At 40.4% G+C, this 27,591-nt stretch overlaps 1 protein-coding gene across 3 annotated transcripts in view; it reads right to left on the bottom strand.

Annotated features, from left to right (window-relative positions):
* Dis3l2 (DIS3-like 3'-5' exoribonuclease 2) overlaps positions 1-27,591 on the bottom strand; it is a 395,417-nt gene that overhangs the window by 200,071 nt on the left and 167,755 nt on the right. For all 3 annotated transcript variants that reach the window (NM_001109007.2, NM_001172159.1, XM_087567088.1), the window contains 3 exons: positions 23,806-23,906; positions 20,955-21,202; positions 2,011-2,184 (listed from right to left, as the gene is read on the bottom strand). In NM_001109007.2, coding sequence (NP_001102477.2) covers positions 2,011-2,184; positions 20,955-21,202; positions 23,806-23,906 — 523 coding nt within the window. The remainder of the gene's footprint in view (positions 1-2,010; positions 2,185-20,954; positions 21,203-23,805; positions 23,907-27,591) is intronic.

Below are 27,591 nucleotides of genomic sequence, written 5' to 3'. Positions count from 1 at the left end.
ATTACTGCCCTGAGCCAATTTCCTCCCACGTTAGTCATGTATGTGACCAGGCTGATTTACTTCCTTCTACCTTCTATACATACACACTTTTAATGTGCACATATCAGCATGTGGTACACATGTTTGTGTGCACTTATATAGCTCTGGCTTACTGACTTCACAAAAATACAATGACGATCACATAATCTCAAGTTTCTTCTCTCACTTAACAGTATTTGATGGTCTCCCCTCTAGGACAGAGATACGGATACAGTCCCTTTTTTGCATAGCTGCAGGCAATGTTATCATGGGGATGGATAGCTCATAGGTTATTAAGCCACTCCATTACTGATGGGCTCAGCAGTATCTAACAGCAGTGAAAATCTTGGCCCATCTTTGTACACTTCCCTCAGTAGGATATACTTCTGTAAGTAGAGTTTGTGGGTAAAGGGTACATTTAAAACTGAATAAGCACTAAATTAGACTTCAAAAATAATGATTATCATTTGAATTTAATCATTTCTCATTAATTTTTCACTTTTGCCTGGTTCTAGTCTTTTTCCTACTTTTTAAATCCCTTGACAATTTCCTGAATGATACAATATTATCTTCATCGTACCCAGCCTCAAAGACTGTGTTTTTCAGACAGGATTTTATTGTGCAGCCCAGCCTGATCTAGAACTCTTTGTGGAATAGCATGAATCTCCTGCCTCACTCTCCCAAATGCTGGGATTAAAAATCTGTGCCACCATATTTGACTTCATTAAAGTTTTTTATATAATCCTAGATTCAGTAAAAGATCTCAGTAAGCCTCTCAGTTGTACATGAGGCAACCAAGTTTCCAAAAGGTTCAGGTTCAAGGTCCCAGAGGAGATAAAACCCTATGTGTAATGCGGTAACATCCAGGAGCCACTTGTGGCAAAAGAGTTGGAATACAACATGTGTTTCCATCAGCCACACTGACAAGTAGGAAGGGACTATTATCTCCATTGTCTTTACACATTCTCAGCAAGAAAAGCAAAACCAGACGGTAAGTTTCTGAAAGATACAATGCATGCGAGGACAGAAAAACACCCTCAGATGTGCTGGAGTACTAGACACTTGGAGCTGAAGGCACCGTAAGTTCAGCTACAGAGCAAGCAAGTGTGGTGGAAAGACTCTGACACGGGATAACCTTAGCAAAAACCTTCCACAGCCTCCGTGGTGGGGTGTATGAAAACTTTCTTGGTTCTAAGTATCTCCATGTGGCATCCAGAATGAATGCCAGTACTGAAACCAAATTCTGAAGAGAAATATCAGAAAAGAACTAACATCCCACAATGAAGAAACATCTTCAAAGAAGATGTTGTTATAAAAATACCACAAAAGTACTTTCCAATAAATTCCAGACCTAAAAGTAAAGCTTTAAAATGAGACTCCAAGCACAAGGTCCTGAGTCCTCTGCTATGTGCCTAGAGAGGCCCATTTAGAAGAAGCAGTTCTAAACAGGTAACACGGCCTGTATGTGATGAGACCGGGGTCCAGCAAGGAGAAGAGACTAGGTAAGGCCACCTGCAACCTTTTGAAATTAGAATGGTTTAGAACCACTCTAGAACAAATGTTTGCAAAGGGACAAAGGGTCAATATTTTAAGGCCACACGAATGTTGCAATAACTCAGAAGGTGTCATGAGGAATGGTTGAGCAATATATAAGCAAAGAATACATAGTTGTACTCTGCTGCAGCCTGACTGAACACAGAATTATGAATCTCATAGCACTTACGAAGATTAATAACTATTCATAGCTATTAATTACTGCTGACATTTTTCAAATCATTAAAATCTCAAATCCATCTTCAGTTGATGAGCTCAAGCCGTGGGCTGGATTTAGTTGTTAATCCATAACTTGCTGACCTCTGGCACAGAAACACCAGACTTTCAACTGAATCCAAACAGCGGATAAAAGAAGGAAATATCTTAGCCTAACCCCTAGAAATATCAGGGGAGAAGACAGAGCAGAAACAGTTGTTCCTAGGTATTTCCCATGTTTACCTTAGGTCTCTTCTCTTGCCCACCTCCTCAGGTGGAATTGTCCATGGCAGGCTTTGAGGGAGACATTCGAGAACTTCTGAAGAGAAATCAGAGAAGTCCACACCATATTCTGTCAGGATCCCTTCTGTTTCAGGTTCAATTTCACCAGCTTGCCCAAGACTCTTAGCCAGTTGCCTGTGGACAGAGCACACAGTGGACAATTAATTGTATTAGTAAACAAATAATATGTAGGCCTCTGTCTCTTTTCTAAAATAAGTTCTTATGAAAATCCTCACGAAGTTTATGACTACAGTGTGATTGTACCTTCCAGAGATATTCTGACCAGGGGAAGAGAGGCAAAAGTCCAAATTTCTTGGAGTTCCTGCAATTTTACTCTTGGAGAAGTCAGCATTGGTCCTCACATGCCCTCATTTTTGACAATCTGATTAGATATCCAGGGTGCCCTCAAACTGGGAATTCTCCCGCCTCAGCCTCCCAAGTACTAGGATTATAAGCAGATGCCATCATGCCTAGCTTCAAAGTTGATATTGTGAAATGTCTATATGGAGGCTTTTGGAAAACTCCTTTAGAAAAGTTTGACCAACTTAGCCTGCTGTTAAATTATGACAATTAGATGAAAGAAGGAAGCAGCAGCCTTTAGCCCAGCCCATAGAAACATTAGGGGAGAAGACAGAGCTCAAATATGAGCTTCTCTCTCAGAAGCCATGAAAAAGCAGCTCCGCAGTCCACGTACACCTGCTTACCAGCCCACCCTCTCACAACACTGTACAGTACCCACAGTCAACACTCCAGCCCTTGGGAACTATGAGCCCAATTAAATCCCTGTTTTCTTTTATAAGTTAGTTGCCTTGGTCATGGTGGCTTATTATAGCAATAAAAACTCTGAGACAAAGGGAACAATAGAATCTAGGTAAGTAACAGGAAAGAAAAAATAAACAATAACTAGTAGACAGAGAAGAAACAAACCATAAAGAAAGAGTAAAACAGATAACATCCTAGTTAAACTCAACAAGGAAGACGGGAAGGCAAAGACACAAATTCTAGTTGTCAGAGTAAGAGTAGGTATACTGTTAACATCCTACAGCATAAAAAGCATAAGGGAGGACTGAAGTCGGGGACCCCTGTGGTTGAATTAGGGAAAGGCTGGAAGAAGCTGAGGAGGAGGGTGACCCTAGGAAGATCAGAAGTCTCAACTAACCCGAACCCCTGATACCTCACAGACACTGAGCCACCAACCAGGCAGCATACACTAGCTGGTATGAGGCCCCCTGACACATATATAGCAGAGGACGGCCTAGTCTAGCTTCAGTGAGAGAAGATGTGCCTAACCCTAGAGAAACTTCAGATCCCAGAGAGGGGGAAGGTCTGGTGAGGGATGGGGTGGGGGAGAGCATCCTCTTGGAGACAGCAGGAAGGAAGAATGAGGAACTATGGGAAAGCCGACCAGGAAAGGGTTAACCAATAGAGTGTAAAAAAAAAAATAAAACAAAAAGCATAAGAGGGTGGGTGACTAGTGATTTGTATCCAATAAACTGAACATCTTGGATGTAACAGGTAAATTCCTTGAAAGATACAAACCACTCAGGATTCTTAACGAATAAATCAATATCTGACTATACCTATATTTATTAAGGAAATTGAACTGACATATTAAATTTTCTCACAAAGAAAACTCAAACTCCAGGTTTTCCTGATAGCTTCTACCAAATACATAAAACAGAATTCAGCTGTTATATTTTAAAATTATCATAAACAATTAATTAAAATTTATTCCTACATAAGAAAATCAATCACTATAATTCACCCTAGTAATAATCACAGAACATATACAATCATCTCAGTAAAGTAAGAAATAGAGTTTGACATAATTTTCACATTCATTTACAATAAAAGCATATGATCAATGGAAGAAGCATCTCTGATATGATTAAAAATGCTAGAACTGGGCCTGAGGAGATGGCTTGGCCAGTAGAATGCTTGCAGGGTAGAAATAAGGTCCTCATTTTGGAATCTAATACCTATGTTTAAAGGAAAGGAAGGAAAGAAGGAGGGAGGGAGGGAAGAAGGAAAGGAAGGAAAAGCCAGCTGTGGGTATGTATGTGCCCCTGTAAGCCCAACACTGGGAGGTTGAAGCAGGAGGCTCCTGGAGCTTGCTGGCCAGCTAGCCTTGTCAATCTGTCGAGCTCCAGGTTCAGTGAGAGGCCACCTTAAAAATACAGTGGATAGCAACAGAAAACACCAATGTTAGGCTTCCACATGCATACACATATGTGCACATACATGAACATGTACATGTACATATACATACCCTCTCCTATCCTAGAGCTGATACTAAATTTAACAGTTAAAGTCTAAATGCTTTCTTAGAGATGAGGGGAAAAAATAACTGTTCATTAACACTATTCAACATTGTTTCTGGGGGCCTAGTGCAGGCTATAAAGCAAAAGGTAAGCAAGGCATAAAATTAAAATGGGAGAGCTTCACACTGCAAATAGTGGGATAAACTGAGTACAATTCCCATGACAGAAATGACCAGTCTCCTACTGCATGCTTCCTGTCAGATCTCTCTGTGTGTATGAAAACAGAATTCAGCATATTATATTTAAACTCTCAACCCAAGACTCCTAGTTCAGAGACAGGGCCCAAAAGACAAGAGAAGCTCTCCGTACTCGCGTGTGGTGGTAAAAGCGCTCTTCGCTGTTGCAGAGGAGGCAGCAGGGTTTGTGTCAATGGTGTCTTGCAAGAGGAGAGGTGGGATCTACTAGCACTGTGGCCAAATAATCTTTACATAAAACAAGGTCTAGGCTTCTTGGCTCTGCAGCACTCAGAGGGTCAAGCCTTCACTGTTTCTGCAATCCCTTCAGTACTCTTCCAATAAATTCCTTTTCCTAAACACAGTTCCATTCTTTTGATTGTAAGCAAGAACCCAGACAGTTAAGGACATGGGTCCCAATAATTTTCAAAATGCTAAGGAATCTTTTAAATGACTAACATTGACTTGTGCTCACCAGAATGAACTTCCCGCTAAAGACTTGAGGTTGCTATTATCACTGCCCTTGAAGTGTAAGGACATAAAAATCCAACACTGGGGTAGAGGAAGGCAACTTAGAATAATGTTGCTCGGGTTAAAAAGAACTTTATTCTAGCGATGAAAGGTAATAATTAGTCACTAAAAATTAGCTAGGATTGTGAAAACTAATGGCATCTGAGGTTTTCCCTAGTCGTGTGGCCTATTTACTATTCAGTCTCCTGAGGGTCTGTTTCCATGCTCTTCTCCTAGCACCAAGGTCCTTTTTTATGTCTATTGGTGTTTTGACTGCGTAAGTGTCTATGCCCTGCTTATGAGCCCAGTACCTACAAAGATCAGAAGAGGACTTTGGAGCCCCTGGAACTACAGCTGCCAATGGTTCTGAGCAGCCATGTGGATGCCAAGACCCAAACCTGAGTCCTCTGTAAGAGCAGCTAGTATTCTTACAGCTGAGCCAAGTCTCCAACCCTCTAATAAAAATGTCTTTAACTGTTTGAGTTCTAGATCACAAGCACAAAAACAAATTTTGGTTGGAAAAGGTTTTATATAAAGATATAGAAGGACTCACAAAAAAAACAAAAAAACAAGAAAACAAGCTTGGAGAATAAGAGAATGGATAGACAAAGAGTGATAAGCCCAATCTCTGGATTCTTGATTCCAGGGTAAAAATAGACTAAAAAGACTTCCACTGACGAGGGTACTGAATTTCTTACAGGGGCTGGGGGACACCCTTCAAAGCTGATAAGTCCCTTAGTAAACTTTTGGGGCACCACAGACACAGACATGGATGTATGGAGGAAGATGAAAGACGAGCTCATTGTCCTCGCTGCAGAGCTCCCACTGGCCCTCTACACTCTCAACTCGGAGTCAGCAGATGACGGTAGTATCCCACCCATCCCTTTGAACACGTGGTCTGTGAAAAGGCAGCATGGCCGAAACTTTCTAATGTATCTGCAGTCCGCTTTGGATGAGGAAAAAGGACCTAATAGGAGGGAGCTACAAATTTAACCATATGGATAGGGACCTGAAAGGCATGGTAATGAGGGTATCTAGACAAGAGATAAGTGAATAAAATAAGTTTGTTGAAATGAGCCTGGCAGTGTTTATACTGTGTGGTGGTTAGTCTTTGCTGTCACTTTGACTGAATTTAGAATCATCAATGAAATATACCCTATAGGTTTGTCTCAGTATGTTTCCAAAAATGTTAAACTAAGGGGGAAAGACTACTTGCCCTGGATGTGGGTGGCACCATCCATGAACTGGGGTCCTAGACCTAATGTAAAGGAGAATGAGCTGAGCACCACCACCCATCTCTGCTTCCTGACAGCAGATGCAATATGGCCAGCTGCTTCAAACTCTGTTACCATGACGAACTGCTTCCCCTTGAACGATGAGCCAAGAGGAACCTTCCTTCCTTAAGCTGTGTCTTGTAAAGTATTAGGTCATAGTGATGAGAAAGAAAACTAATACATATTGCATCTCAGTCAAACAACTCAACGTGAAAGCTGCAAGGGTCTCCCTGAGAACCAATCATGCCTGTGCTTCCTCATAGGCTTTAAAAACACTGAGGACAGCAGCAAGAAATGAACGCCACAATAATAACTTCTCATTAGTGTTGTCTTGGCTCCCATCCTCATAGGACACCAGTGTGCCAACAGCCAGCCATAGCCAACTGTGACAGAGAATGAAGTCAGAGAATGATAATAGTTGATTATGTCTAATGAGGTCTTCATGACAACGTGACCTCTTTCCATTAATCTGGAAACTCTAAGTCTGGGTTTGTGGCTGCCATTTTCATTTGCTCTACCTACCATACCTGTATAAATACCACAACATTGAGAATACTTATAAGGTATTATATGACCAGATATTATCTCATGCAACACTATCTTTTTGAAAGAAACAAATCTTAAGAATTCACTGACTTGATGGAGATAATCAGGAGATAGCCCTTGCCAGACTGCAATGTTAGCCTGCCAGAGACAGTGATGCCCTAGCATTCTAGAAATGAGATCTGAGAACCTAGGAAGCAAGGCAAGAGTGTCAGGCTGTTTTGTGTCACAATGGAGATCTACTTGTAGCTGGGAATGCAGTTTGGTGGTAGAACATTTGTGAACATGCACAAGGTCTTGAGTTTGGTACCTAGAACTGGGGGGGGGGAGGGGGACATATAACAAAACCTTAATTATAAAAAATGCAATTCTTGTCCTCATGATGCTTATTACTTTTATTTTGGCTTCTTTCAAGTCATAAAAACATGCATGATTTAGATAGTTATGTAAAATCTAGGAACCACAAATAATATGGTACTTGTCTCTGGAGATTGGCTTACTATTACCTCCAGTGTGATGCTCTTTTATGACCATTATAGGGATACAATAATTCCTTCTATTCTGAAATGGAGAGCACAAGATCCCTGACTGACATAAACAGGCATCGAGTCCACTACTGACTTCTTTATTTACAATTCAAGGCAACTGAGATCCCTCCCAAGTAAAATGGTTGGAAGAATGTAAAGAGGTTGCATACATAGGAGGCTGAGGCAGAAAACTCTGCACCCGACCCCCACACTCCCTTTTGAGATAGGATGTTACTCTGCAGCCCAGGGTGGCCTCAAACTCAAGACAGTATTTAAATGACACCAAACAACTATTTATTGATCAGATCACTAAATAATTCCTGGGAGAAGTACAAATAATGAGGCATAGTGAAGTTTGAGAGAATTATGCCTACAGAAAAGGAAATATGTTCTTGTATGTGTGGGTTTTTTGGTAGAAGTGCAGGTATAGCAGATATAGACCACAATAAATATCCTGGTCTCATCCTGTGGTGCTCTTCTCCAAGATACTTATGGCCATAAATGATAATCCTACACCTAATGTGGAAAAGTGCAAGAACCTGGACAAAGACGTTTGCTAAGATTCAGCTTTGGAAGATTATTACAATAGTTCCCTGTCTACGGTTTAATTTTCCAAAGACTTAGTTGGCCAGTCACCCATGGTTAGGAATTACTAGATGGAAAACAATCTAGAAATAATTCATAAATTTAAGTCACATGCTATTCTGGGTAACAGATCTCCTGCCATCCTGCTAGGTCTTACATAGAGCATGCATTATTCTTTTCCTCAGCTATTTACTGGGCACATTCAACCAATTCATTAGTCACTTGTAGCCATCTTGGTTACCAGACCAAGTTCTAAGGCAGCGTGGGGCTTGAGGTCAGGCACTTATTTTACTTAATGTCTACATGGTGTAAGAGCAGTGGTTCTGGCAACGTTACTACCGTACACTGTCATAATTATTCCATTTGATCAGTTACTGTTGTTAATCTCTGCTGTATCTAACTTTGGATAAGTTAAACCTTACTGTAAGTTCATACTCATAGACAAACCCGGTTCGTGTAGGGTTCAGTGCTGCCTGTGGTTTTAGACCTCTATCAGAAGGCTGGAGTGCATCCTCTGCAAACAACTGACTATTATATAAATGTTATAGAACATTTAAATATAAAGTGTGTTCAGTTAAAAAACCATACTGACTGTAAGCAAGGAAGGATTAAAGGAAAGCACAGAAGAGCTAACATCCTTTAAGAAAATAGCCTCAAAATGACAGTCATGACCCAAAAGTGGACTCAAGGGTACAACTGGTGAGCCTATGAACTCTGGGAGTCCAGCACTTGGAACAACAGCCCAAGTGCATAACTCTCAAAGGCTTTCAGCTTGGGGACTTCATAAATAAGTAGAAAAGAACATTAGCCCTTCCAGAGAAACAAAGATCCTGCTAGCAGCTGCTACAGGCAAAGTGACACTACTTACAAACACCAAGGGTCAAGGAGCTAAAACGTCACTAAGTGAGGGCCATGGGGAGAGAGGTGGAAAAAGGGAAGGCAATGAAACAGAAGCACAAATATCTCAGAAGAACTCAGAGGGCACTTGTGAATGGGAGATTGTGATGGGTAACCTTGCTGTCCTCTTGGAGGGACTTAGAATCACCATGGGAGGGAATCTCTAAGCCTGTCTGGGAGGGCCTGTTTAGAGTAGGTTAACTCATGTGGGCAGCACCAGGACAGGCTGGAGAAGGAAGCATAATTAATAACCTTAGTACAATTTTAATTCACTGAGTAAAAGGGAAAAGGGAGATGAGCGCAAGCACTCATGACTCTCTGCTTCCTGGCTGTGGGTGTAGTATTATCTGCCACCTCTTGCTCACTCTGATGCACGGGACCCTTAAACTGGGAGCCAGAATTAACCTGCTTTTGTTGGGTTTTTCTTTTGTTTTGTTGTCTTGTCACAAAAGTGAGGCAAGTAACTACTATACAGATCAGATCAGATCAGATCAGATCAGATCAAAGGGATCTAACGCTGACAAAGTTGAAGGTAGGTTCTAGATAGGAGGACTAGAAACCATTTTTAAATATAAGAAATAAGAGGAAATTGAGATTTGTCTGACAAGATAGATCACATCTCAGGAAGAACTAACAGGGGAAAACACCAGAGAAACATATTCTAGGAAGCTCATTCGATTTCAGAGTTAAAGTTTTCCAAATGCAAGATCTCAAGAGAACAAAGCTGTCATAAACACCTAAGGAGAACCTATCAGGTGAAAAGAGCGGCCCACTAAGAGATGGAGACCATCCTCCACAGGACTGAGCAGCCTTGGTTACTGGACCATATATATGTAGCAAAGACAGTGCGAAGGGGAAGGATGTAACAGTCAGCAAGTATGATGATGGACCCAACCCCACAAACTGTCACCTAAGCCACATCAGTCACTGGGGCGTTACTAAAATTAAAGAGAAAAACATTTCTTTTTCCCATCTTATGCTTTCTGTCCTGGCAATAAAACTCACCAGGTTATAGACTGGGGCCAAAAAATCTTAATTTTTTCATGAAATTACAAGATGGCTTATAATGACAAAGTCATATTTTAGTTATGCCTTCCAAATGAAATCAACACCTCCAAGTTCCTATTAGCAGTAATTAACATTTATTTTACTAAGTTTGAAAGAACATTTCTCAAGTGCCTCATTTAAATGAATTTATTATGGGTTTCCACTGGAGATATATTTGATAGCTGCACAGACTGAAGAGCTTGCAGAAGATAAAAATCTAATGGGTCAGCATGGTGGAAGAGCTGTGCTGTTGAGAAGGGGCCTTAGATGCCCCAGAAACGCTCCCTTCTATCTAAGAACTAAGATCTGATCTTCCTGAAACAGTAGAATCCCTAAGCTTTACCAAGGAACTGACTGGTAGACTGTGTATTTATCTTGCCGAAGTGTTTGTTTTGACATTTTAGTTTCAGTGTAAATTTCAGAACCATAAAAATAACTTTCGTGTAGATGTATGCTGTTCAGATGGTACTGCTTTCTGTGTACTTTCCTGGAACTGCAGTTTCAGGTGTCTGTGAGCTCATGGATGCCAGAAGGGAGTGTAATCCCCTGGAACTGAAGCTGATTGTGAGTTTCCCCAGTGTGGGTGCTGGGAACTGAAGCTGGGCCTTCTCTCCAGCCCACCATGAAAACTTTCTGCAAATCTAAGACCGTTTTGGTTTTAAATTCAGTTTATCAAAAAAAAATTCCCAGTACTAAAAAGAGTAGACTTTAGATTTGCAATAATAGCAAACGCAGGGGTAGGTCCTGCCCAATCAGAAAGATGAAATGACTGAGAATATACATTCTATTTTATTTTATTGTTCATTTTGTTTTTTAACCTTTAACTTAAAATTAATTTAGTATCATTTGAACCTGTTTTCCCTTTAAGCTTCATTTGTCTACTGCTATCTGGTTACTGTGCTTCCATGAACCTAACGTCCGCACTCCTTCTATTGCTTCTCAGACCTCTGCTCAGCCCTCCTCCTCCCTTATCACTTTAACTCCCTTTTCCTATTCCTTCTTCACTTCACTACTTAAATATTGGTAACGTGAGCCCTAGGAAAGCTACAGTCAATGTTTCCCCCAACCAGTAAGCCTGTGCTGCTGCCTCTGAGCTTTATAGGAGACATAAGGACACTGTACACATAAGGACAGTGTACAGTTACTTTTCCAACATAAGCTAACAAACGCTATAAATCATCTAAATGGAATTAAAGATGAAAGTTACATAAATATCTTATCTGTCTTTGCCAATCCCAATGCAGAAAATGTCTTTTGACAAAATAAACAATGCCATCATGAAAAAAGTCCTAGAGAGAATGAGACTAAAGGAAACATACCTCATCATAAGAAAAGCTATATATGACAAACACATACCAACATCATGCTAAATGAAAAAAACCCTTGGAGCAATCCTACATAATCAGGAACAAGACAGGACTGCCCACTGTCCTCCTCCTCCTTTTCAGTAGTGTTTGAACCACTCTAAAGCAGTAAGACAAGAGAAGGAAATTTAAAACATACACACAGGAAAAGAATGAAGCTATCTTAGTTTGCAGATGATATGATATTGTACCTAAGTGATCCCCAAATTTCTACCAATGTTGATTTTACAAACTGTACAAAATTCTACCAATGTTGATCCAGAAATAATCAAAACCAACTGATAATAATCAGTATCCTCTCTGTACACTAATAACAAACTGAGAACAAAATCCTGAAAACAGTCTCATTCACAATAGCCTCAATAAAATCACATAACCATAACATAGGAATAAGCTTGACCAAGGGCATGAACGATGTCTACAATGTAGTTTTTAAATCTCTGATGAAAAGACTTGTGGAAGACACTAGAAGATGAAAAGACAACCCTCCCCAATATTCATGGATTGGTACAATTAATATTGTGAAAATGGCCATTCTTTAAAAAACAAGCGACTTACAGAGTCAATGTGATCACTATCAGTTATAGTTCCTATAACGTTATTCACAGAAATATGGGGAAATATGCACTAAAATTCATATGGAATCACAAAAGCAGCCCCAATAGAGTAATAATGATAGCATGGTATCGGCACAAATACAGACACAAGACCCTAACACGAGGTGATATTACAGTCATCTCAGAGTTGACAGAAGCCAAAAATACAAACAAGAGAAAGATGGCATTTCTAACAAAGCAGGTTGAGGAAACTGGATGTCCACAGGAATAAATTAAGACCCTTATCGATTATCTATCTATCTATCTATCTATCTATCTATCTATCTATCTATCGATCTATCCATCCATCCACCCACCCATCTATCCATCCATCCATCCATCCATCCATCCATCCATCCATCCATCCATCTATCTATCTATCTATCTATCTATCTACCACACTGCATAAAAATCAACTCTAAACGGATCAAAGACTTCAGTGTGAAACCTGAAATGCTTGAAACTGTCAGGAGGAAACAGAGGCAGCACACTACAAGGTACAGGTGTGGGAAAGGACTTCCTGAACATTACTCCACTCACTTGGGAATTAAGGCCAACAACTAACAAATGAGACCTCCCCAATAAAACCAAAAAGCTTCTGTACAGCAAAGGAAAGAAACGAGTGGAAACTAAGCCTACAGAGTGGGGGAGACATGTGCCAATTATATTTATGATAGAGAATTAGTATCTATGATATATACATAGAATTCAAAAAACCAAAGGGTCAAGAAAACAAAAGACCAAATTAAAAATGGACCATGGAACTGAATGAAGTTCTTAAAGAAGAAATGAAAATGGCTAAGAAATATGCTGCTGAGGATATGGGCAAAAGAATACCCCTGTTGGCACCACTGTAAACTGGTGCAGCCACCACAGAGTCAGTGTGAAGAAATCTCAGAAAGCAAAGAAGATCTAGCCTACGAGCCAACTCTAACATCAGACAAACCCAAAGACAGAGCAGTCTACAGATTCGATGACAAACACTCTACAAAAGCCTCATGTACTAGAAGACTGCCACGAACGCTCATAGTCACTGTGTCATTAAACCAAACTGCATGGGATAGAAGCAGTCAAGAACCAGAGAAGGGTATTAATGGTCAGAGAAGGCAACTGTGTGGAGTTGGTTCTCTCCTTTCACCTTTACATGGAGTCTGAGGGACTGAATTCAGATCACCAGGTCTATGAGTGCCATATCACCAGCCCCCAAATAATAAATATTTCTATGATAATCTTATTAATTAAATAATACCTTATTAAATATATAGCCAACCCTAATAAAGACTTATTGGGGTGAGATTTTAGAAAAATTTCATTGTCAATAGTATAGTCAATAAGTAATTTCATATATTTAAAAAATAAAAGTGAAACTATATCTGAATTTTGATGTTGCAATTATAGTTGTAAGGAAGGAGCATTTCCTCAGTAGTGAATTTACAATGATGAATACTGCATCCTAACATACAAGTAACAGAGGCCGTGTAGTCAAGCCTCTTCCTGTTGGGGGGGGGAACTATGAGGGCATAAATACTCTCTATGAAAAGCATCAGATTGACTGCCCCAAGTGATAAGGAAATGACAAAGTTATTAAGGAAAGGGACCAGCTACAGACAAAAGAGGCTGTAACAGAGACAGTCCCTCAAATCAGCCTGTTTACATAAAGGAAAGTATGTTTGAGTTTTGTATTTATATCAGTAAGACACCCGCAATATTAGTGTCGTTGGTCATTTGTCTTCTTTTCTCTATTAAATATTCTTTGAATGCCAGCCTTAGAGCTAGTCTATACCCAAGTTATACACTCTATCATCATTTTATCATCACTACCCTTAAATAAATACTGCCCTACCTAATGACCCAGGTCCCATGTTGTAAATTCCATGCTTTCACAGACTCAAGAAACCCCAAGTGGAAAACAAACCCAGGCTGATCCTGGGCCCAGAACACCAGTTAACTATACAAAGTCCGACTGCCCCCAAGGCAAACACAACAATGTCTATGGCTGTGTAGTCTTCATACTGTTTTCCATAATCCGGAGTAGAAGGTAAGTTACCTCCTCTTCTAGATCAGGTCTGTCACACAGCAAAAGGCAGTATTAAGGAATGAGTATCTTAGGGGAAATGTTTCAACAGTAAAAACACACAGGAGTGGGTGGAAACTAAGTTTGTTATTGATTTCGATTTTGTTTTTTGTTTTAATTTGGGGGAAGAGGGTGGGTGGGTATTTGTTTGTTGAGATAGAAGCTCATGCAGGCCAGGCTGACCTCCAACTCAATATGTAGTTGATAAGGCCTTGAATTTCTTATCCTCTCCTCTGTCCCTGGCACTAGAAATACCAAAATTTAGCAATACCAAATGATTTTAGGGAAGGTCTTGAAGCAAAGGTGTGAATCAATATTGTCACAAAGGGAGCAGCTAGAGGCCGAATGCAGGCTCAGTGTGTGGGAAGACTGGCACTGCCCGAAGCCCACAGCAGTGCACTGTAAGCAGGAGCACTAGGACCTGCAGTAGAGGTGCTGACTTTGGCAGAATGTTTTCATGGAGATTTTTTTTTCCGTTATTGAGAAACTTAAGACTTGGGTTCAAAACAAATTTCTCAGAAGAAAAAAATCAAAATGCACAGTAGAGGGTTTTGTTTTGTTTTTTTAAGTTACCTTGTCTGGGCTACAGTAGAACCCAAAGTTCTTACAGCTGAAAACTTCCAGGTGCTACATAATTGACCTTCTGCTGCTAAATGACCTATTAAATTTGCAGCATGTGGTTCTTGGTGCTGAGGTCTACAGACAAACTAGCAAGCCTTCAGACCTGGAGCTGAGTTCCACAAGGATTGCCTTGGTTTCTGACCCTTATTTTTCTGTGTCTAAGAGGAAGCAGCACCACCACCGCCTAACTCCAGGCACCTTCTTCCTTGGCATGATGAGCCTGCAGAACTAGCCTCATCTACCTTGGAACACAGAGACTGGGGAGCTGGGGGCTCTACCATGGGCAGCAGCTCAGCACTGTCATCCAGCAGAACTCCCGTAATCTTTTCAGCCAGAATAAGATGTTGTTTGGATAGTGGGAACGCACACTGTCCCAGCTACAGTTTCTATTCCTGGAGGTGAGGGTACGTCCATGCTGGCAGCTGGTAGGGCTCCTACTCCTGTACACAGACTACAGGCTGTGTTGGTGATGAGGCTCTCTGAGAAAGCAACCACTAAGACGCCTGTATCAGCACTATTTTCCTGCAGTCCCTTGACTTTGGCAATTTGTTTTGTTTTGTTTTGTTTTGTTTCCAAAGCTGATCTTCTGATCTTTTCAGGCCACCAGGTGGAGCCAACAGTCAGACAAAAAAAGAGACCCCTCCTCAGCCTGATTTGCTCCCCACCACCACCACCACCACCTAGGTACAGTCACAAGTCAGAATAGGACTTGTAAAAATCTCACTGTTTCATACAACTCCGCCTCTCCTTTAGAAACTATTTAAATAAATAGTACCTTTGGCGAAGTAAAATACTCATTTTGTGTAGGGATGTTGGGAGGCATTTGATTTAGCAGAAAGTGTTTTTCTCTTTACTAATCTTGTAAACAATTCCTCTGTAGCATTAATTTCTGCCTTTTGCTTTATCTAAGGGTCTGGTTACCAATGCAGTTTTCTGCTAACATTAAATAATTCACATAAAGTAATTTTAGCCACACCATCAATTTGTATCTATTCCCTAAAGAAATTCAGTATCTTCCAAACCAAATAGAAGCCAGATGTGGTGACTCACAGTTTTAATTCCAGTACTCAGCAGACAGAAGCAGGTGGATCTCTTTGAATTTGAGGACAGCTGGTCTACACAGCAAGTTCTAGGACAGCCAGTGCTATATGGTAAGACCCTGTCTCAACAAAAAAAACCTAATAGAAATATTTGCTTTCATCAGATGACTATCTGAGGACTGGCCCTTAAAAACAAACAAACAAATAAAAAAACAAAACAAAAAACTTCCTAGTAAAAGGCTTGGAGATAAAGATATTCAAGCAGACCCCATTCAACCTTCTCCACTACATACCAAAACAATCAGAACCTCTCTTCCGTTGTTTTCATGTTGCTTAGCCATTGGCTTCAGAGGGTTTTGCTGCCCTCACGGAAATGAGTGATACTGCAACCCATTCTCTCCACTTCACTCCAAAAGCTTTGATTAAGCCCAGACAGTCCCAAGTTCAAACCTAAGTCTCTCATCTTTGCTGCTTGAACTGACTTATTATTCATTTCCCCCAAAACATTTTAAATAATCTAAGATGTATGTCAGTTTACTCTAGACCAGTTCCTGCCTCTATATCCTCAGCGTTCAATGTTGCCAAAAACCACTATTTGTTCCTTACAGTAGCTACTGTGAAACTCCTCCATTTCCTTCAAGAGCTATCCTTACATTATTTGAAAAGAAACCACAACAAATCTTGGAGGCTGAGACAGTGATCTTTAGAGTTTTGGTAGTGGGTTTCACAAAGGTCTAAGAAATACCAGCATGAATGTCACTATGAGAGTTTCAAAAGGGAATGAAGATTTAAGAGAGTCGAGGAGCTCCTGAAACTGTAAATCTCATTACATAATTGCAAATCATTCCAGAGAGGAAGCCAATGCAGCTCTTTGGTTATTCTGGACAAGAGTCTACTACTAAATATTAAAAGTACTAAGTATGCTGTGATTTATGACAAAAAGCAGTGGTCCCTAAATGCCAGCAAGGGCTCACTAAGACTACTGTTTGGGTTTTGACAGAATTACAAGCCTAATAATTCACTAAAAGTAGTAGATATATTGTAAAGAGAAGTCAAGTGAGACTCCGTATGATGATTCCAACATCAAGACAGAATATAACCCTAAAGATCATGGGTCTCCTGTAAAGGCTTCTGAGCTTCCCTTAAATTGAGGTGCAAAAGTGTCACAGGGGATGCCAGAGGCAATTACAGCACATGGGAGCCAAGACCAATGGCTTCCTTAGGCTCTTCCCAAAGCTACTGATGTCATATATTCTATAAATGTTCATATTGTTTTCAATCTTTTTGCTAATCACTGGAACCTCCTAAAACTGACACTCTCCACCTGATGTGTACACGTGTCATATGCTGTCACCACTCACTGCCCTTGATGTCATGGAACTTTGGGTCTCCTTATTTTCCATCCCAGACTTCCCCTCATTCCCTGTATTTCCTCGTCAGCCTAGCTCCAGATCTGAGAGTCAACTTTATTTCTACCTAATCATCCAACCAGCTTTATCCTAAGGTATTTTTGGTTAAAATAAACTCACAGCTAAGTAAAATATTAAATAAGCAATTGTAATCCAAACAGTATCTGTGCTACAGTAGGGAAATTATTAGAAGCTATGTGAAAACCCTGAAGGAGGCCTGAGAGTCAGTGAAGATTTTTTTGAATGGCCAACTTAGTTGAAATGAAAAGCTGACTATTTCACCAAGAGGTGAGAGTCACTGCTAGTAAGTATAGTATGCAAAACCTTGTAGCCTTGAGCAGACACAGCCATCTAAGAAAATATCAAAGGGGGAATCGGTGAAGGCTATCATGGGAGCTTGGTAGTAGGTTTTACAAAAGTCTGCTCTGCGGTTACACTACCACTAGCATCTGCCCTCTCCGTCTGAGGTCTGGAAGTTCTAAGATCCTTTTACCTTTTCTTTCATGAAGAAAACCTTCTTTATTTCTCCCCCAATCTTTTCACCCTGCTTGTCTCTTTCACAGTTTTCCTGTTTCAGGTTTCCCCACTTCCTCTGGCTTCTACTCTCTAGCTGTTCCTTGGGCCCCTTTCTGTCCACTCTAGACTCTCAGTCCAAGAGCTCTGTTAGCAAAGAGCTTCCTGTCTCCTGGACAATGATCCTAGCTCCCCTTTCTTGTATATCCTCCAAACTTTCATGAATGTACTTTCTTTCTCTGAAATAACTTAAGAAAATTTGTTTTGTACTATTGTAGGAGTTCAAAAAGACAGGACATTCATTTCTGATTTCTCCATGTTTCTTTCCAGAGAGTTAGTTTCACAGTCCTGCATATGAGGCAGAAGGCCACAAAAGCCTGGGTTCCACCTCTACTTCAAGCTACTTCCTAGAAAAATATCTATGGTAACTTGGTCAACGCAATTGTCTGCCCTGTGAATTCTGTCTTGGGATCCAGACTTCAGTGACCCTCAGCCTAGCTGTGTGTGCTGCTGTGCAGGTAGACGGCTGCTGTGCCAAGTGAAGCTCACAGCAAAGGAGGGCTGGTCTTGTCAGGGTGCTTGAGAGAAAAGCAGTATGTTTGCAGCTTTGCTAGTTATGAATTTCTCATGAGCCTTCCTCCTGGGTTTCGTGCCCTGGGTTTTAGGAGAACCACCAGCTTCTAACAGTAATCCCCATGCGATTTAAATTAGTGCAGGTGGGATTCCATTTCTTAAAATCAAATTATTTCAGCCATTTATATCAAGGACTTCTATTAGTCACAGTTTCCAGAACTGACTCTAGCTTGCTCACCCTAATTTCCAGGGTGGTATAGCACCTTACACATACTTAAAGCTGAACTAAACTTATCCATCAAAGAGGAATCTAACTTTGGATTTAAATAACTGATAATTTCATGGGCAGAAGCTCAAGACCCTTTAGGGGAAAGACATAGAACAAGGAAGAAATCCTGAGGAAGCTGCCTTAGCTAATTTGGGTTTTAGGCACTGTTGGGTTTTAGGCAGCTGACCATCCATTCCCACCCACTGCAACGACTACCTCATGTTCCTCAGCAAAGCCTGGCAAAGATGAAGGAGAAAGCCTAGGCCACTGTAGCACATCATGTGCAGACTGGGAAGCACTGACCTCAGCTCCTAAAGATCAGTAAGTGACAGCCACAACAAAACGGTGGGGACCACCAACAGCCCAACAGCTGCAGCCCTCACCCTCTGGGCGACGGACGCACGCCATCTGAGAACCTTATTATAGAAAGCTGCCGTGCTTTATTTAATAAGTAAATTTTATCTTTTCACAAAGAATTTTGAAAACATGGTTTTAGGAAATAAAACTTGAATGTCTTTACATTACAAATGTAGACAAATCATGGTTTTTTATCTAAACATGATGAGAGTCAAGCTTTACTTTGAAAGTTCCAGAACATAGGATTGTCATTTTAGAATATTCTTTTTTTAGAACCAGTGAATACACTTGCTGTTTCTGAGGCCTGGATCTCTTTGTGGCTGCTGCTGCTGCACTTAACTGAAGCCAAGGGTTCCTGATGAGATAAGGGTTCAGCTGTGCATGGAAAACATATAAGGCCCTTCAGAAACTCACACCAGGAAGGCTTCCTGACTACACACCCTTAGACTCGAATCCTTAGGAAATGGCCCAATCATGCTTTCACAATGGGATATGCTAGAAAAGCAGATAAAAGACAGCTGGACTTCCTGCTCTTACATGGCAATTTCCCTTGTCACTGCCCAACAGTGTGGCCACACAGTCAACAGGGCAGGTGGCACAACCATCATCAGGCCCTTTGATTTGATGGTGAGAAACTGGCAAAGCCTGTGAGAGGGCTGTTTGGAGCTTGAGAGGCTGATGTCACTCTTTGATAATGAGTTAGGCTTTAAAATGATGAGACTACAACCACATACTTGAGAGCAGAAAAGAAAGCACAATGGCTCCTATGTAGCTCTGAGACCATGGAAATCACTCCAGCCTTCACAGAATGGGAAAAGGAAAATGGGGTGAGGTTTCTTAAACTGCATCAGTATGATACATGATATAGATAGATAGACTTATATATACATACATAATACATACATGCATCCATACATACATAAGTAGATAGATACACACATACACATAATAACTTTACATAGATACATGCATACATGCATACATACACAGATACATGCATAGGTAAATACATACATACATAATACACACATGCATCCATACATACATAGAAGATAGATACATATATAGATACATACATAATACATATATATAGATACATATATACATGCATGCACAGATGCATAGATGATGATAGATAGATAGATAGATGATAGGTTTGTTTGTTTGTTTGTTTGTTTGTTTGTTTGTTGAGAAGGGTCTCATTATATAGTCCAGAATGGCCTTGAAATCCACAGGTCTTGATTTTCTGTGCTGGGGCTAAAGGACTAAAGGGTGGGCCACCATGCCTGGCTTAATACACAGATTTTCCTTAGTTGAACTGACTAAGCATTAAGAATGTACAAGTAGAATAAATCTAACAAAAGCAGCACATAGTGTCCAGTTGTCATTCATTCAACATTGGCTCTGATAAGCATAGAGCATCTCTAGGAGGGTCTTAGACAAGTTGGATGAGTACTACACTGAACTACAAGTAAATGTCCAGACAGACTCCTCTACATTATATATTTATATTTTATTCCCTGTGATACAAATACTAAAGTTATAAAAGGTCAAAAATGTAGCTCACACAACATGACTTTTCTTACAAAATGAACACTAGCTATAAGAAGAAATAGGCATAGTGTTTATGATGAAGGTCCAGCTGATTCTTCAAACAAAGTAAAATGGGAAAGGACCATGACACATATACTTAAGTTAGAATGGTTTTGACAGTGTCCATAAAAACATGGTACCCTTGTGTTCTTCCCTATCTCCAATGTATGGAATCTTTGGCATTATTTAAATTAAAGAACACCATGAATGAGCCCAACACTCAAACGTGTCTCCATGTTCACATTAAAGCAGAGAAGCCCCGGATTTCCTGAATATGGGGGGGGGGCACTTCTCATATTTAACATGAGGTCTGAAATTAGAAGACTGACTGTTTAGTACAAGAACTCATCTGCAGTATACAAGTCTCAGTGGTATTTGTGACATAGTAGGAAGAAGTCTAGAATGTATTTATATTTTATGCCAAAAGCAACGGTTTGCCTGGTGAGTTAAGCAGTCTGTAGGTAACCTACAGGCAATTTTTAGAAGATTGGGGCCAAACTGCACCAGGACTCAGGCTTTTAGTAAAGAAGTAAGACCTAAAGTGCATAAGTTGCTCACCTAAAGCCCGCCCACACTGCCTTCATCCTGTCCCCTGCAGTTTTCTGCCAGAGATCACCTACCCCAGGGCAAAATTACAGTCCTCCTTCCAGTCTATGATGCGGCAGATGAACAGCGTGTTGGCATAGTCTTTGGGTCGGGTCATGAAGTCCTGGGGACAGTCCTTGAGTGGTACATAAATTCTAGGTACTCGGTGGTCTGAAGGAGAAAACAGGGCATATTTCTTAAACAGGTCACTGTTCTTGTCAGCCAAGAGTTTCAGGATGCCGGTTGCTGCTCGGGAATGCTTTTTCTCCAAGATGTAAACCACCTGAAAACACCAAAGACAAAGAAGTCATTGTTTCTCTATACGAGTATCAGTCAGAAAGTCAGAAGGACATTATCTGATGGACTAGATCTAACGCTTTAGGAGCTCAGCACGAAGTGGCTCTGAGATACTCTGTCAGTAAGTGATCTATATATGGAAGCTGCAACAACTTGAATATTCAGGAAAAGAAAGAAACTGTGGAACAGGTGGATAAATTAGATAAACACGCTTTTGATAGCCATGCCCTAGTCTTATAAAGATGTGAGCAGCCTAGCAGGAATGGGCAGCTCCAAGTATCTGCTCCACCATTATACTTTTCCCACAAGAACAGTGCCAGGACTTCCCAAGAACAAAACAGCAACTGCTTTCTTTAAAGATGTTATTAAACATAAAAAATTTACTATTCTCAATTGGGACATTATTTCTATTTCTCTGCTCACATCTCCTGTCTTCTCAAATGTGTCCAGAGAACATGTAATGTTTATTGAAAATCTTTATAATAGCTTATAATTGGGCTCTTGTTGGATAACCCAGTATCTTGGGCATTAACATCAACTGAACACCTTTTCTCATTTAATAAAATTGTTTTGGTTCTTGGTACATATAGTTCTTAAGGAGTTTCTACTATATTGTGGACCTCTAGGCTATCAACTTAAGAGTCTCTGGGTCTTACTTAAACCTCTCATAGACAGAAGCAGAAATTGTATTCAACTTCAGCATACTTTAGCCTACTGAAGTGGACTTAATTAAACAGAGTTAATGATAACTCTGTTTTCAATGCAATTTTGATATGTCTGGTTTATATAGTAACACTGGACTCCTACTGTTATCTGCTAGTTGTTCCTGTGAGGTAGAAGATACTCTCCCAGGGTAGGCCACCTAAAGTATGAAAGGGATATATCCAGCCTTCAAGGACAGAGTCTTCCAATTTGGAGTATCTTCTTAGAGCAGAATCCCCCTTGCTGGCGCTACCTGGCTGCTCAACATCTCTAGGTACAAGAGAGGATTCCCCAGGCCATAGGGACTGTGGGCCTGTTGAGGAAGGGCCTTACTACCCAAAGGCTAAATCTTCTGGATGAGGAGAAAGGAGATTTTGGTGTTAGGCTGCCCTTTCCTCTGTGGTCTCTGGCAGCCTGGTGCCTGAGTGGAGAAAAAGGCCTCCTGAGTATCGTGTTTCTTGTTGTGGGGTCTCTTGAAGCCAGTCAGATGCCTGTTGTCTCTTGATAGGGAGAGAGATTCGAGGCCTGAGTAAAAGAAGAGCCCTTTCCCCTGGCCATCTACTATCCAAGGCTCCCAGTCAATCTCCTTTGCTGGTGCTGCCAGGATTACCTAGTATTTCTGGAGAGTTCATGTTAGATGTGAGGAATGAGTCTCCTTGCTCCACCCTCTATTGCTGGGCTAGATTCAGAAACACAGGGTATGTTACCCTCTGGCCTTCTCAAGCTCTAGAGTTCCTAACTAGTTCATTCCCCCCTTTCTACTATTCATAGTTCTCCTCTGAATGCCTGTTATTATTTTCTTTCCAGGATTTATAGTTACGTTTAGTAGGAGAAAAACAAGTCCATGCCATAGTGTCTGACCCAGAAGTCCTTGCTTGTCCATTTAATCTTTGATACCTCTGAAGTACAGAGTGCAGCTGAGCATGACCTACTATGCATTCAATGTCAGCTGCCCTGGGAATGACTAACTCCACATACATTTTACATAGAAGTACTAACTTTTCCTTATCATTTTAGGTCCAATTAATTATGAAATATTACCCAACAGAGAGAAGAAAAGAGATAAGCATGGTGGAAGGGTGGCAGAAAATTACAGACAGAAGTTCCATGGACAGAGGCCAATTTAACTAAAATCACAGAGGATCAAGGCTCAGTGCAGCCAGAATTTGATTTGACAAGCAAGCAAAATGTATAATTTTTATGTAAACATTCCTTATTTGTTTAATATAAACTATAAAGTAAGGATATAAATACTATACAGGTGAGCCAAAACAGATACAGCTTTGTCACATGTATGCTATATATAGTATATGCATGTATATATGTGCATGCTTTATATATAATACACAGATGACAGAGTGATAATTTACACATTCTTCATGTCAAAAACACAGGAAGCAACCAAAGAACTGTGAGAAGAGGAAGGCAACCCCCTCCATCGCGCTCCCCCCAGAATGCCTAGTAAAATGAAGCTCTGGATGACCCATGAACAACAGCAGGATAAACACGGTAATAACAACTTATAAACTCCTCATGTAGACAGAGGAGCAAGAGAGCTACTCTCAGCAAAACGGTTGATGTGCAACCCAGAGTAAATACTGATGGACACCTCTGTACAGGAAGTCTTACACTACAGTTTCACTTCATCTCTTGTCTTGCAGCACGTGTGCCACCAAAAGTAAGAGCCAACTATGGTTGGTCCTACACCCAAAGATGCCACTAACATCCCAACTCAAGCAAACAAAGACACAATTTACATGTTTAAGTTACAGAAACTCTATTCATTTACCCTAATTTACAATTTCTATTGACTTTCTGATTAACTGAGCTATTACAGTTCTGATGAGCATCCAAAGTGACAAGTAGAGAAAATATGTGAGAAAAGACCTTTGCTGATTTCTGGAGTGACTTCTCTGATAAAGCTCTTGTGTCCTGTGACTTGGGGGTGTTCTCGTCTTTCATAACTGGAGCACTAGAATCTTCTTTTCCTAAGTCAGAAAAAATAAAAAAGAAGAGTAGTTATTTCCATGTCCACTAGGCAAAGAGAGATCATGAAATTCCCATCAGAAAGGTTCTTGGAGGTCAAGTACTCCACAGCACTTCTTTACAAAGAGGACTGAACACGGGCAACAGTTTGGATAAGACCAAACATGTCGTATCTGTGCCAGCACTGAACACCTGCTCTAAGCAGGCTACCTTTGACCTGCTTAACACACTTACATGCTAAACAGCATAAATGTAGAGAGCATTAAAATTAAATTGCTCGGGGTTAGAGATTTGGCTCAGTGGTAGAGCGCTTGCCTAGCAAGCGCAAGGCCCTAGGTTCAGTCCCCAGCTCCGGAAAAAAAAAAAATTAAAAAAAAAATTAAATTGCTCATGAGTCAAAAAGCCAGAAAGTAAAATGCATAGATCTGGTCCACAGGACTCCAGTACCCAGCAAAGAATAAAAGTGAAAAGCAAGTTTATTGTGTACATCTCATAAAATAAATTAAATAAAATGAACATAAACCTTTACTTTCTTTTTAATTGAGCATTCTTTTAGAGTACAGGTGTGGGGTTACTCACAAGAACATGGTTGACCCCCAAATAATCACATCACCATAAAGTCCTACCCACTCATGGTTGACAACTTCACAGAAGTTATAGAGCAGACTCCCTGAACGGTAACAAAGAACTTTGGAAAGCGCTTTAGTACCAGCCATGATGGAAAACAATAAAAATAAATGGTATTGAATGAATGAATGAATGAATGAATGACCCAATTCTGAATTTTCTAGTTTCAATTCTTATTGACAAGGGTTGTTGCTATAACTGAACACTTGCTAAGATGCATAAGGTCCTAGATGCAATACCCAACATTGCTAGGAAGGAAAAAGATTCTTAGTGGAATCATAAGAAGAATAAAGTGCTTAAAGACCTCTAACCCTAATTTTCTAATCTTAACTGTTGCAATGCACATTCACTCAAGAAAATGAAGTCACATCGCCCCAAGGAAGCAGTGTCAGGCTTTGTACTAGAAGCATTTCATTAAAAACACCATAACCAAAAGCAGCAAATTAGACTTTCTGAAATTTTAATTTTTTTATCTTCACTTGTTACATTATATTTTCTCTGAAAAACATTCTTCTCCAGCTATAACAGATTTTTGCTTAACAGGGATCCATAATCAATTCACATAGCACCTGCTCCAGGAAGCTAAGAGAGACATGTACTTATCGTTTAGACATTTGCAAGGGCCAAATAAAATACATAAATTCTTTTCATGATTGGCTGTCTCTTCTGGGCAAGTTCCAGAACCACTGCAGTGGTCTCAAATTCAAAATGATGAACTATATATATACATTTCTATCTTTGCTGAAATCCACCCACCATAGTGCTACTAAAAGCAAAATTTTCAGTCTTCCAAAAAAGGAAAAACAAATTCTCCCATGGTAAATGACCTATCAGTAAAAGCACAGTAATCACTCAAGATCAACTTTTAGCTTAGATCAATAACTCAAAAGAAAAAAAAAAAAACAGTTGCTTCCAGAACATTTTTAAAAAAATAGTCTGAAAGAAAACACACATACCCAGTGTTGATTTCTTTTGCAATGTTATCTTGCCAGTGTTTTCTACAGACTAACACAATTCATTGAAAAAAAGAAGATAAAATTATAATTGTACACTATTTAGATATCTGATATTTAAGGGTTTGGACTTGCAAAGTTAATCAAGTCAGAATGGTGGGGGAAAAGTTTTTTCTTTCTTTCCTTCTTTTTTTCTTCCTTCCTTCCTTCCTTCCTTCCTTTTCTTTCTTTCTTTTTTCTTTGTTGTTTCTGTTTTCTTGGTAAATAGTGAGACTGACCTTGAACTTGTGATCTCCCTGCCTTAGCCTCTTGAGAGCTGGGAATTAAAGGCATGTGTACCCATCTATACACAGCTGAGACCAGTTTTTCTATAACAGCCCAAACCCAGGGCAAGCCTCCTTGTGGGACAGAGGCTCCCTTTTAAGGTGACCGTCACTTTGGGTTCTGTGCTGACAACAGCAAGCCTGCCAGTCCAGAGGGTATACCAGGTTCCATCTAAATGAAAGGTCAAGGACGGAAGTGGGCCCAGACATGACCTCCCTCCACATAACTAAAACACAGCCTTTCCAGGCTCTCTGCATTGAATAGCAAAGTTGCCAGTTTAATGAAAGATATTTCGCTGCTTAATCTGAAGTCACTTTTTAATGGATTTATTTGAAACATTAGATATTTATTGAATATTAGGTATTGAGAATTTGGCTTTTAGTAAGAGAAGTATATTCTAAGCTCTCAGGAAACTTATATACACAAATGTGGAAATGGTGTTAGTAAGTAAATACTCTGTAAATATAAATAATTTGTGATGAATTTTCAGGAAAAAAAAGCAAACAGCACTAAAAAACAGGAAGGGAAATATGGTTTAGAGGTTAAGGGATGGCCTTTGAGGAAATGGCATTTGCATTGAGACCCAAGGATGGTGTGGGCAAGAGTAGCAAGGGTGTGAGGAACACCAAGTGTAGAAGAGGTGGGTGGGGGCAGGTTGTTCTTCTTGTATGGTCCTGACCACAGTCAAGGACCAGAAAGGGAACCAGAAAGCAGACATAAGGATGGGATATGCAAGAAATGAGAAAGGAACAATAGCAATGAAATCAGGTGGGACCTTCCTTGCAGGATACACGAGTCCAGAATTTAAGCCTAGAATCAACAGGAATCTGGGTTTGTGCAAGAATAGCATGGCTCAGAGTGGCATGGCCCAGGGCAAGATCAGAACTGATTGAGAATATGCAGGGAGAAGTTGTATGGGGACAGAGCTGTGGTACAGTACAGGTACTAGAGAACTAAGATATATTTTGCAGTTAAAATGATAGACTGGTGGCAATTTTATACAAGAACTTAAGGGTTACTGCAATATGAACATTGAAGGGTTATCTCCAGCTTTATGACCTTGGCAGTTACATTGGTAGTTAGAGAAGGAAGTGAAATCTAGAGTTCTAAATTGGAGCTGGCCATACATGCTGAGCACATCTGTGAGAACCTTAAGGGATGATGCTGAACAATCAGCTCAATACGAAAGTCTACAACTCAAAAGTGACAGGCTTTAAATACATGCTGTGCACTTCTGTACTCAAACTTTCAGTCCACCAAGTAGGGCAGAAGTTCAACACAAATCTATAACTATTAAGTCCACAAAACTTTTCCACTGCTCCACATAGGAAGGGCTAGTGTACCATTGCTGGTGAGGAAACAGAAACAGTCTAGTAAGACATTTACAGTAGTTATCAACAGGTTGGAGACACGGTGCTGGGTGGGAAAGAGCGGCCATAGGAGAAAGACATGGCTGGGAGAGCAGTGGGACAATCTCCATGCAGACTGTAGTTACTGCTCATGTCTAGTCTCTTCTTTCCTAATAATGAGTGCTCCAAATTTTAGCAGGGCAGCCTGGTCAAAAGACCATGTTCTTTAGGATTTTTTGCAACTATGTATGACTGCCAGTTTTGGCCATAGCTTTAACCAGTAACACGTAGGGGGAAGTATTACTAGTATCTTTCAGGAAGGATCCTTCAAGTCCAGAGACCCAGCTTTCTCTTCCCTCGTGCCTCTGGAGGGAATGTGGGAGATAACAGCTTCACCTGGAGTATTGGAGTACTTTGGTTTTGGAGACCATCAG

Source organism: Rattus norvegicus, chromosome 9 (assembly GCF_021556685.1).
Source record: "Rattus norvegicus strain SHRSP/BbbUtx chromosome 9, alternate assembly SHRSP_T2T, whole genome shotgun sequence".
In the NCBI taxonomy this organism is placed as follows: Eukaryota; Metazoa; Chordata; class Mammalia; order Rodentia; family Muridae; genus Rattus; species Rattus norvegicus.
The sequence above is the reverse complement of the archived record's forward strand: the minus strand, read 5'-3'. Positions and strand labels throughout refer to the sequence as shown.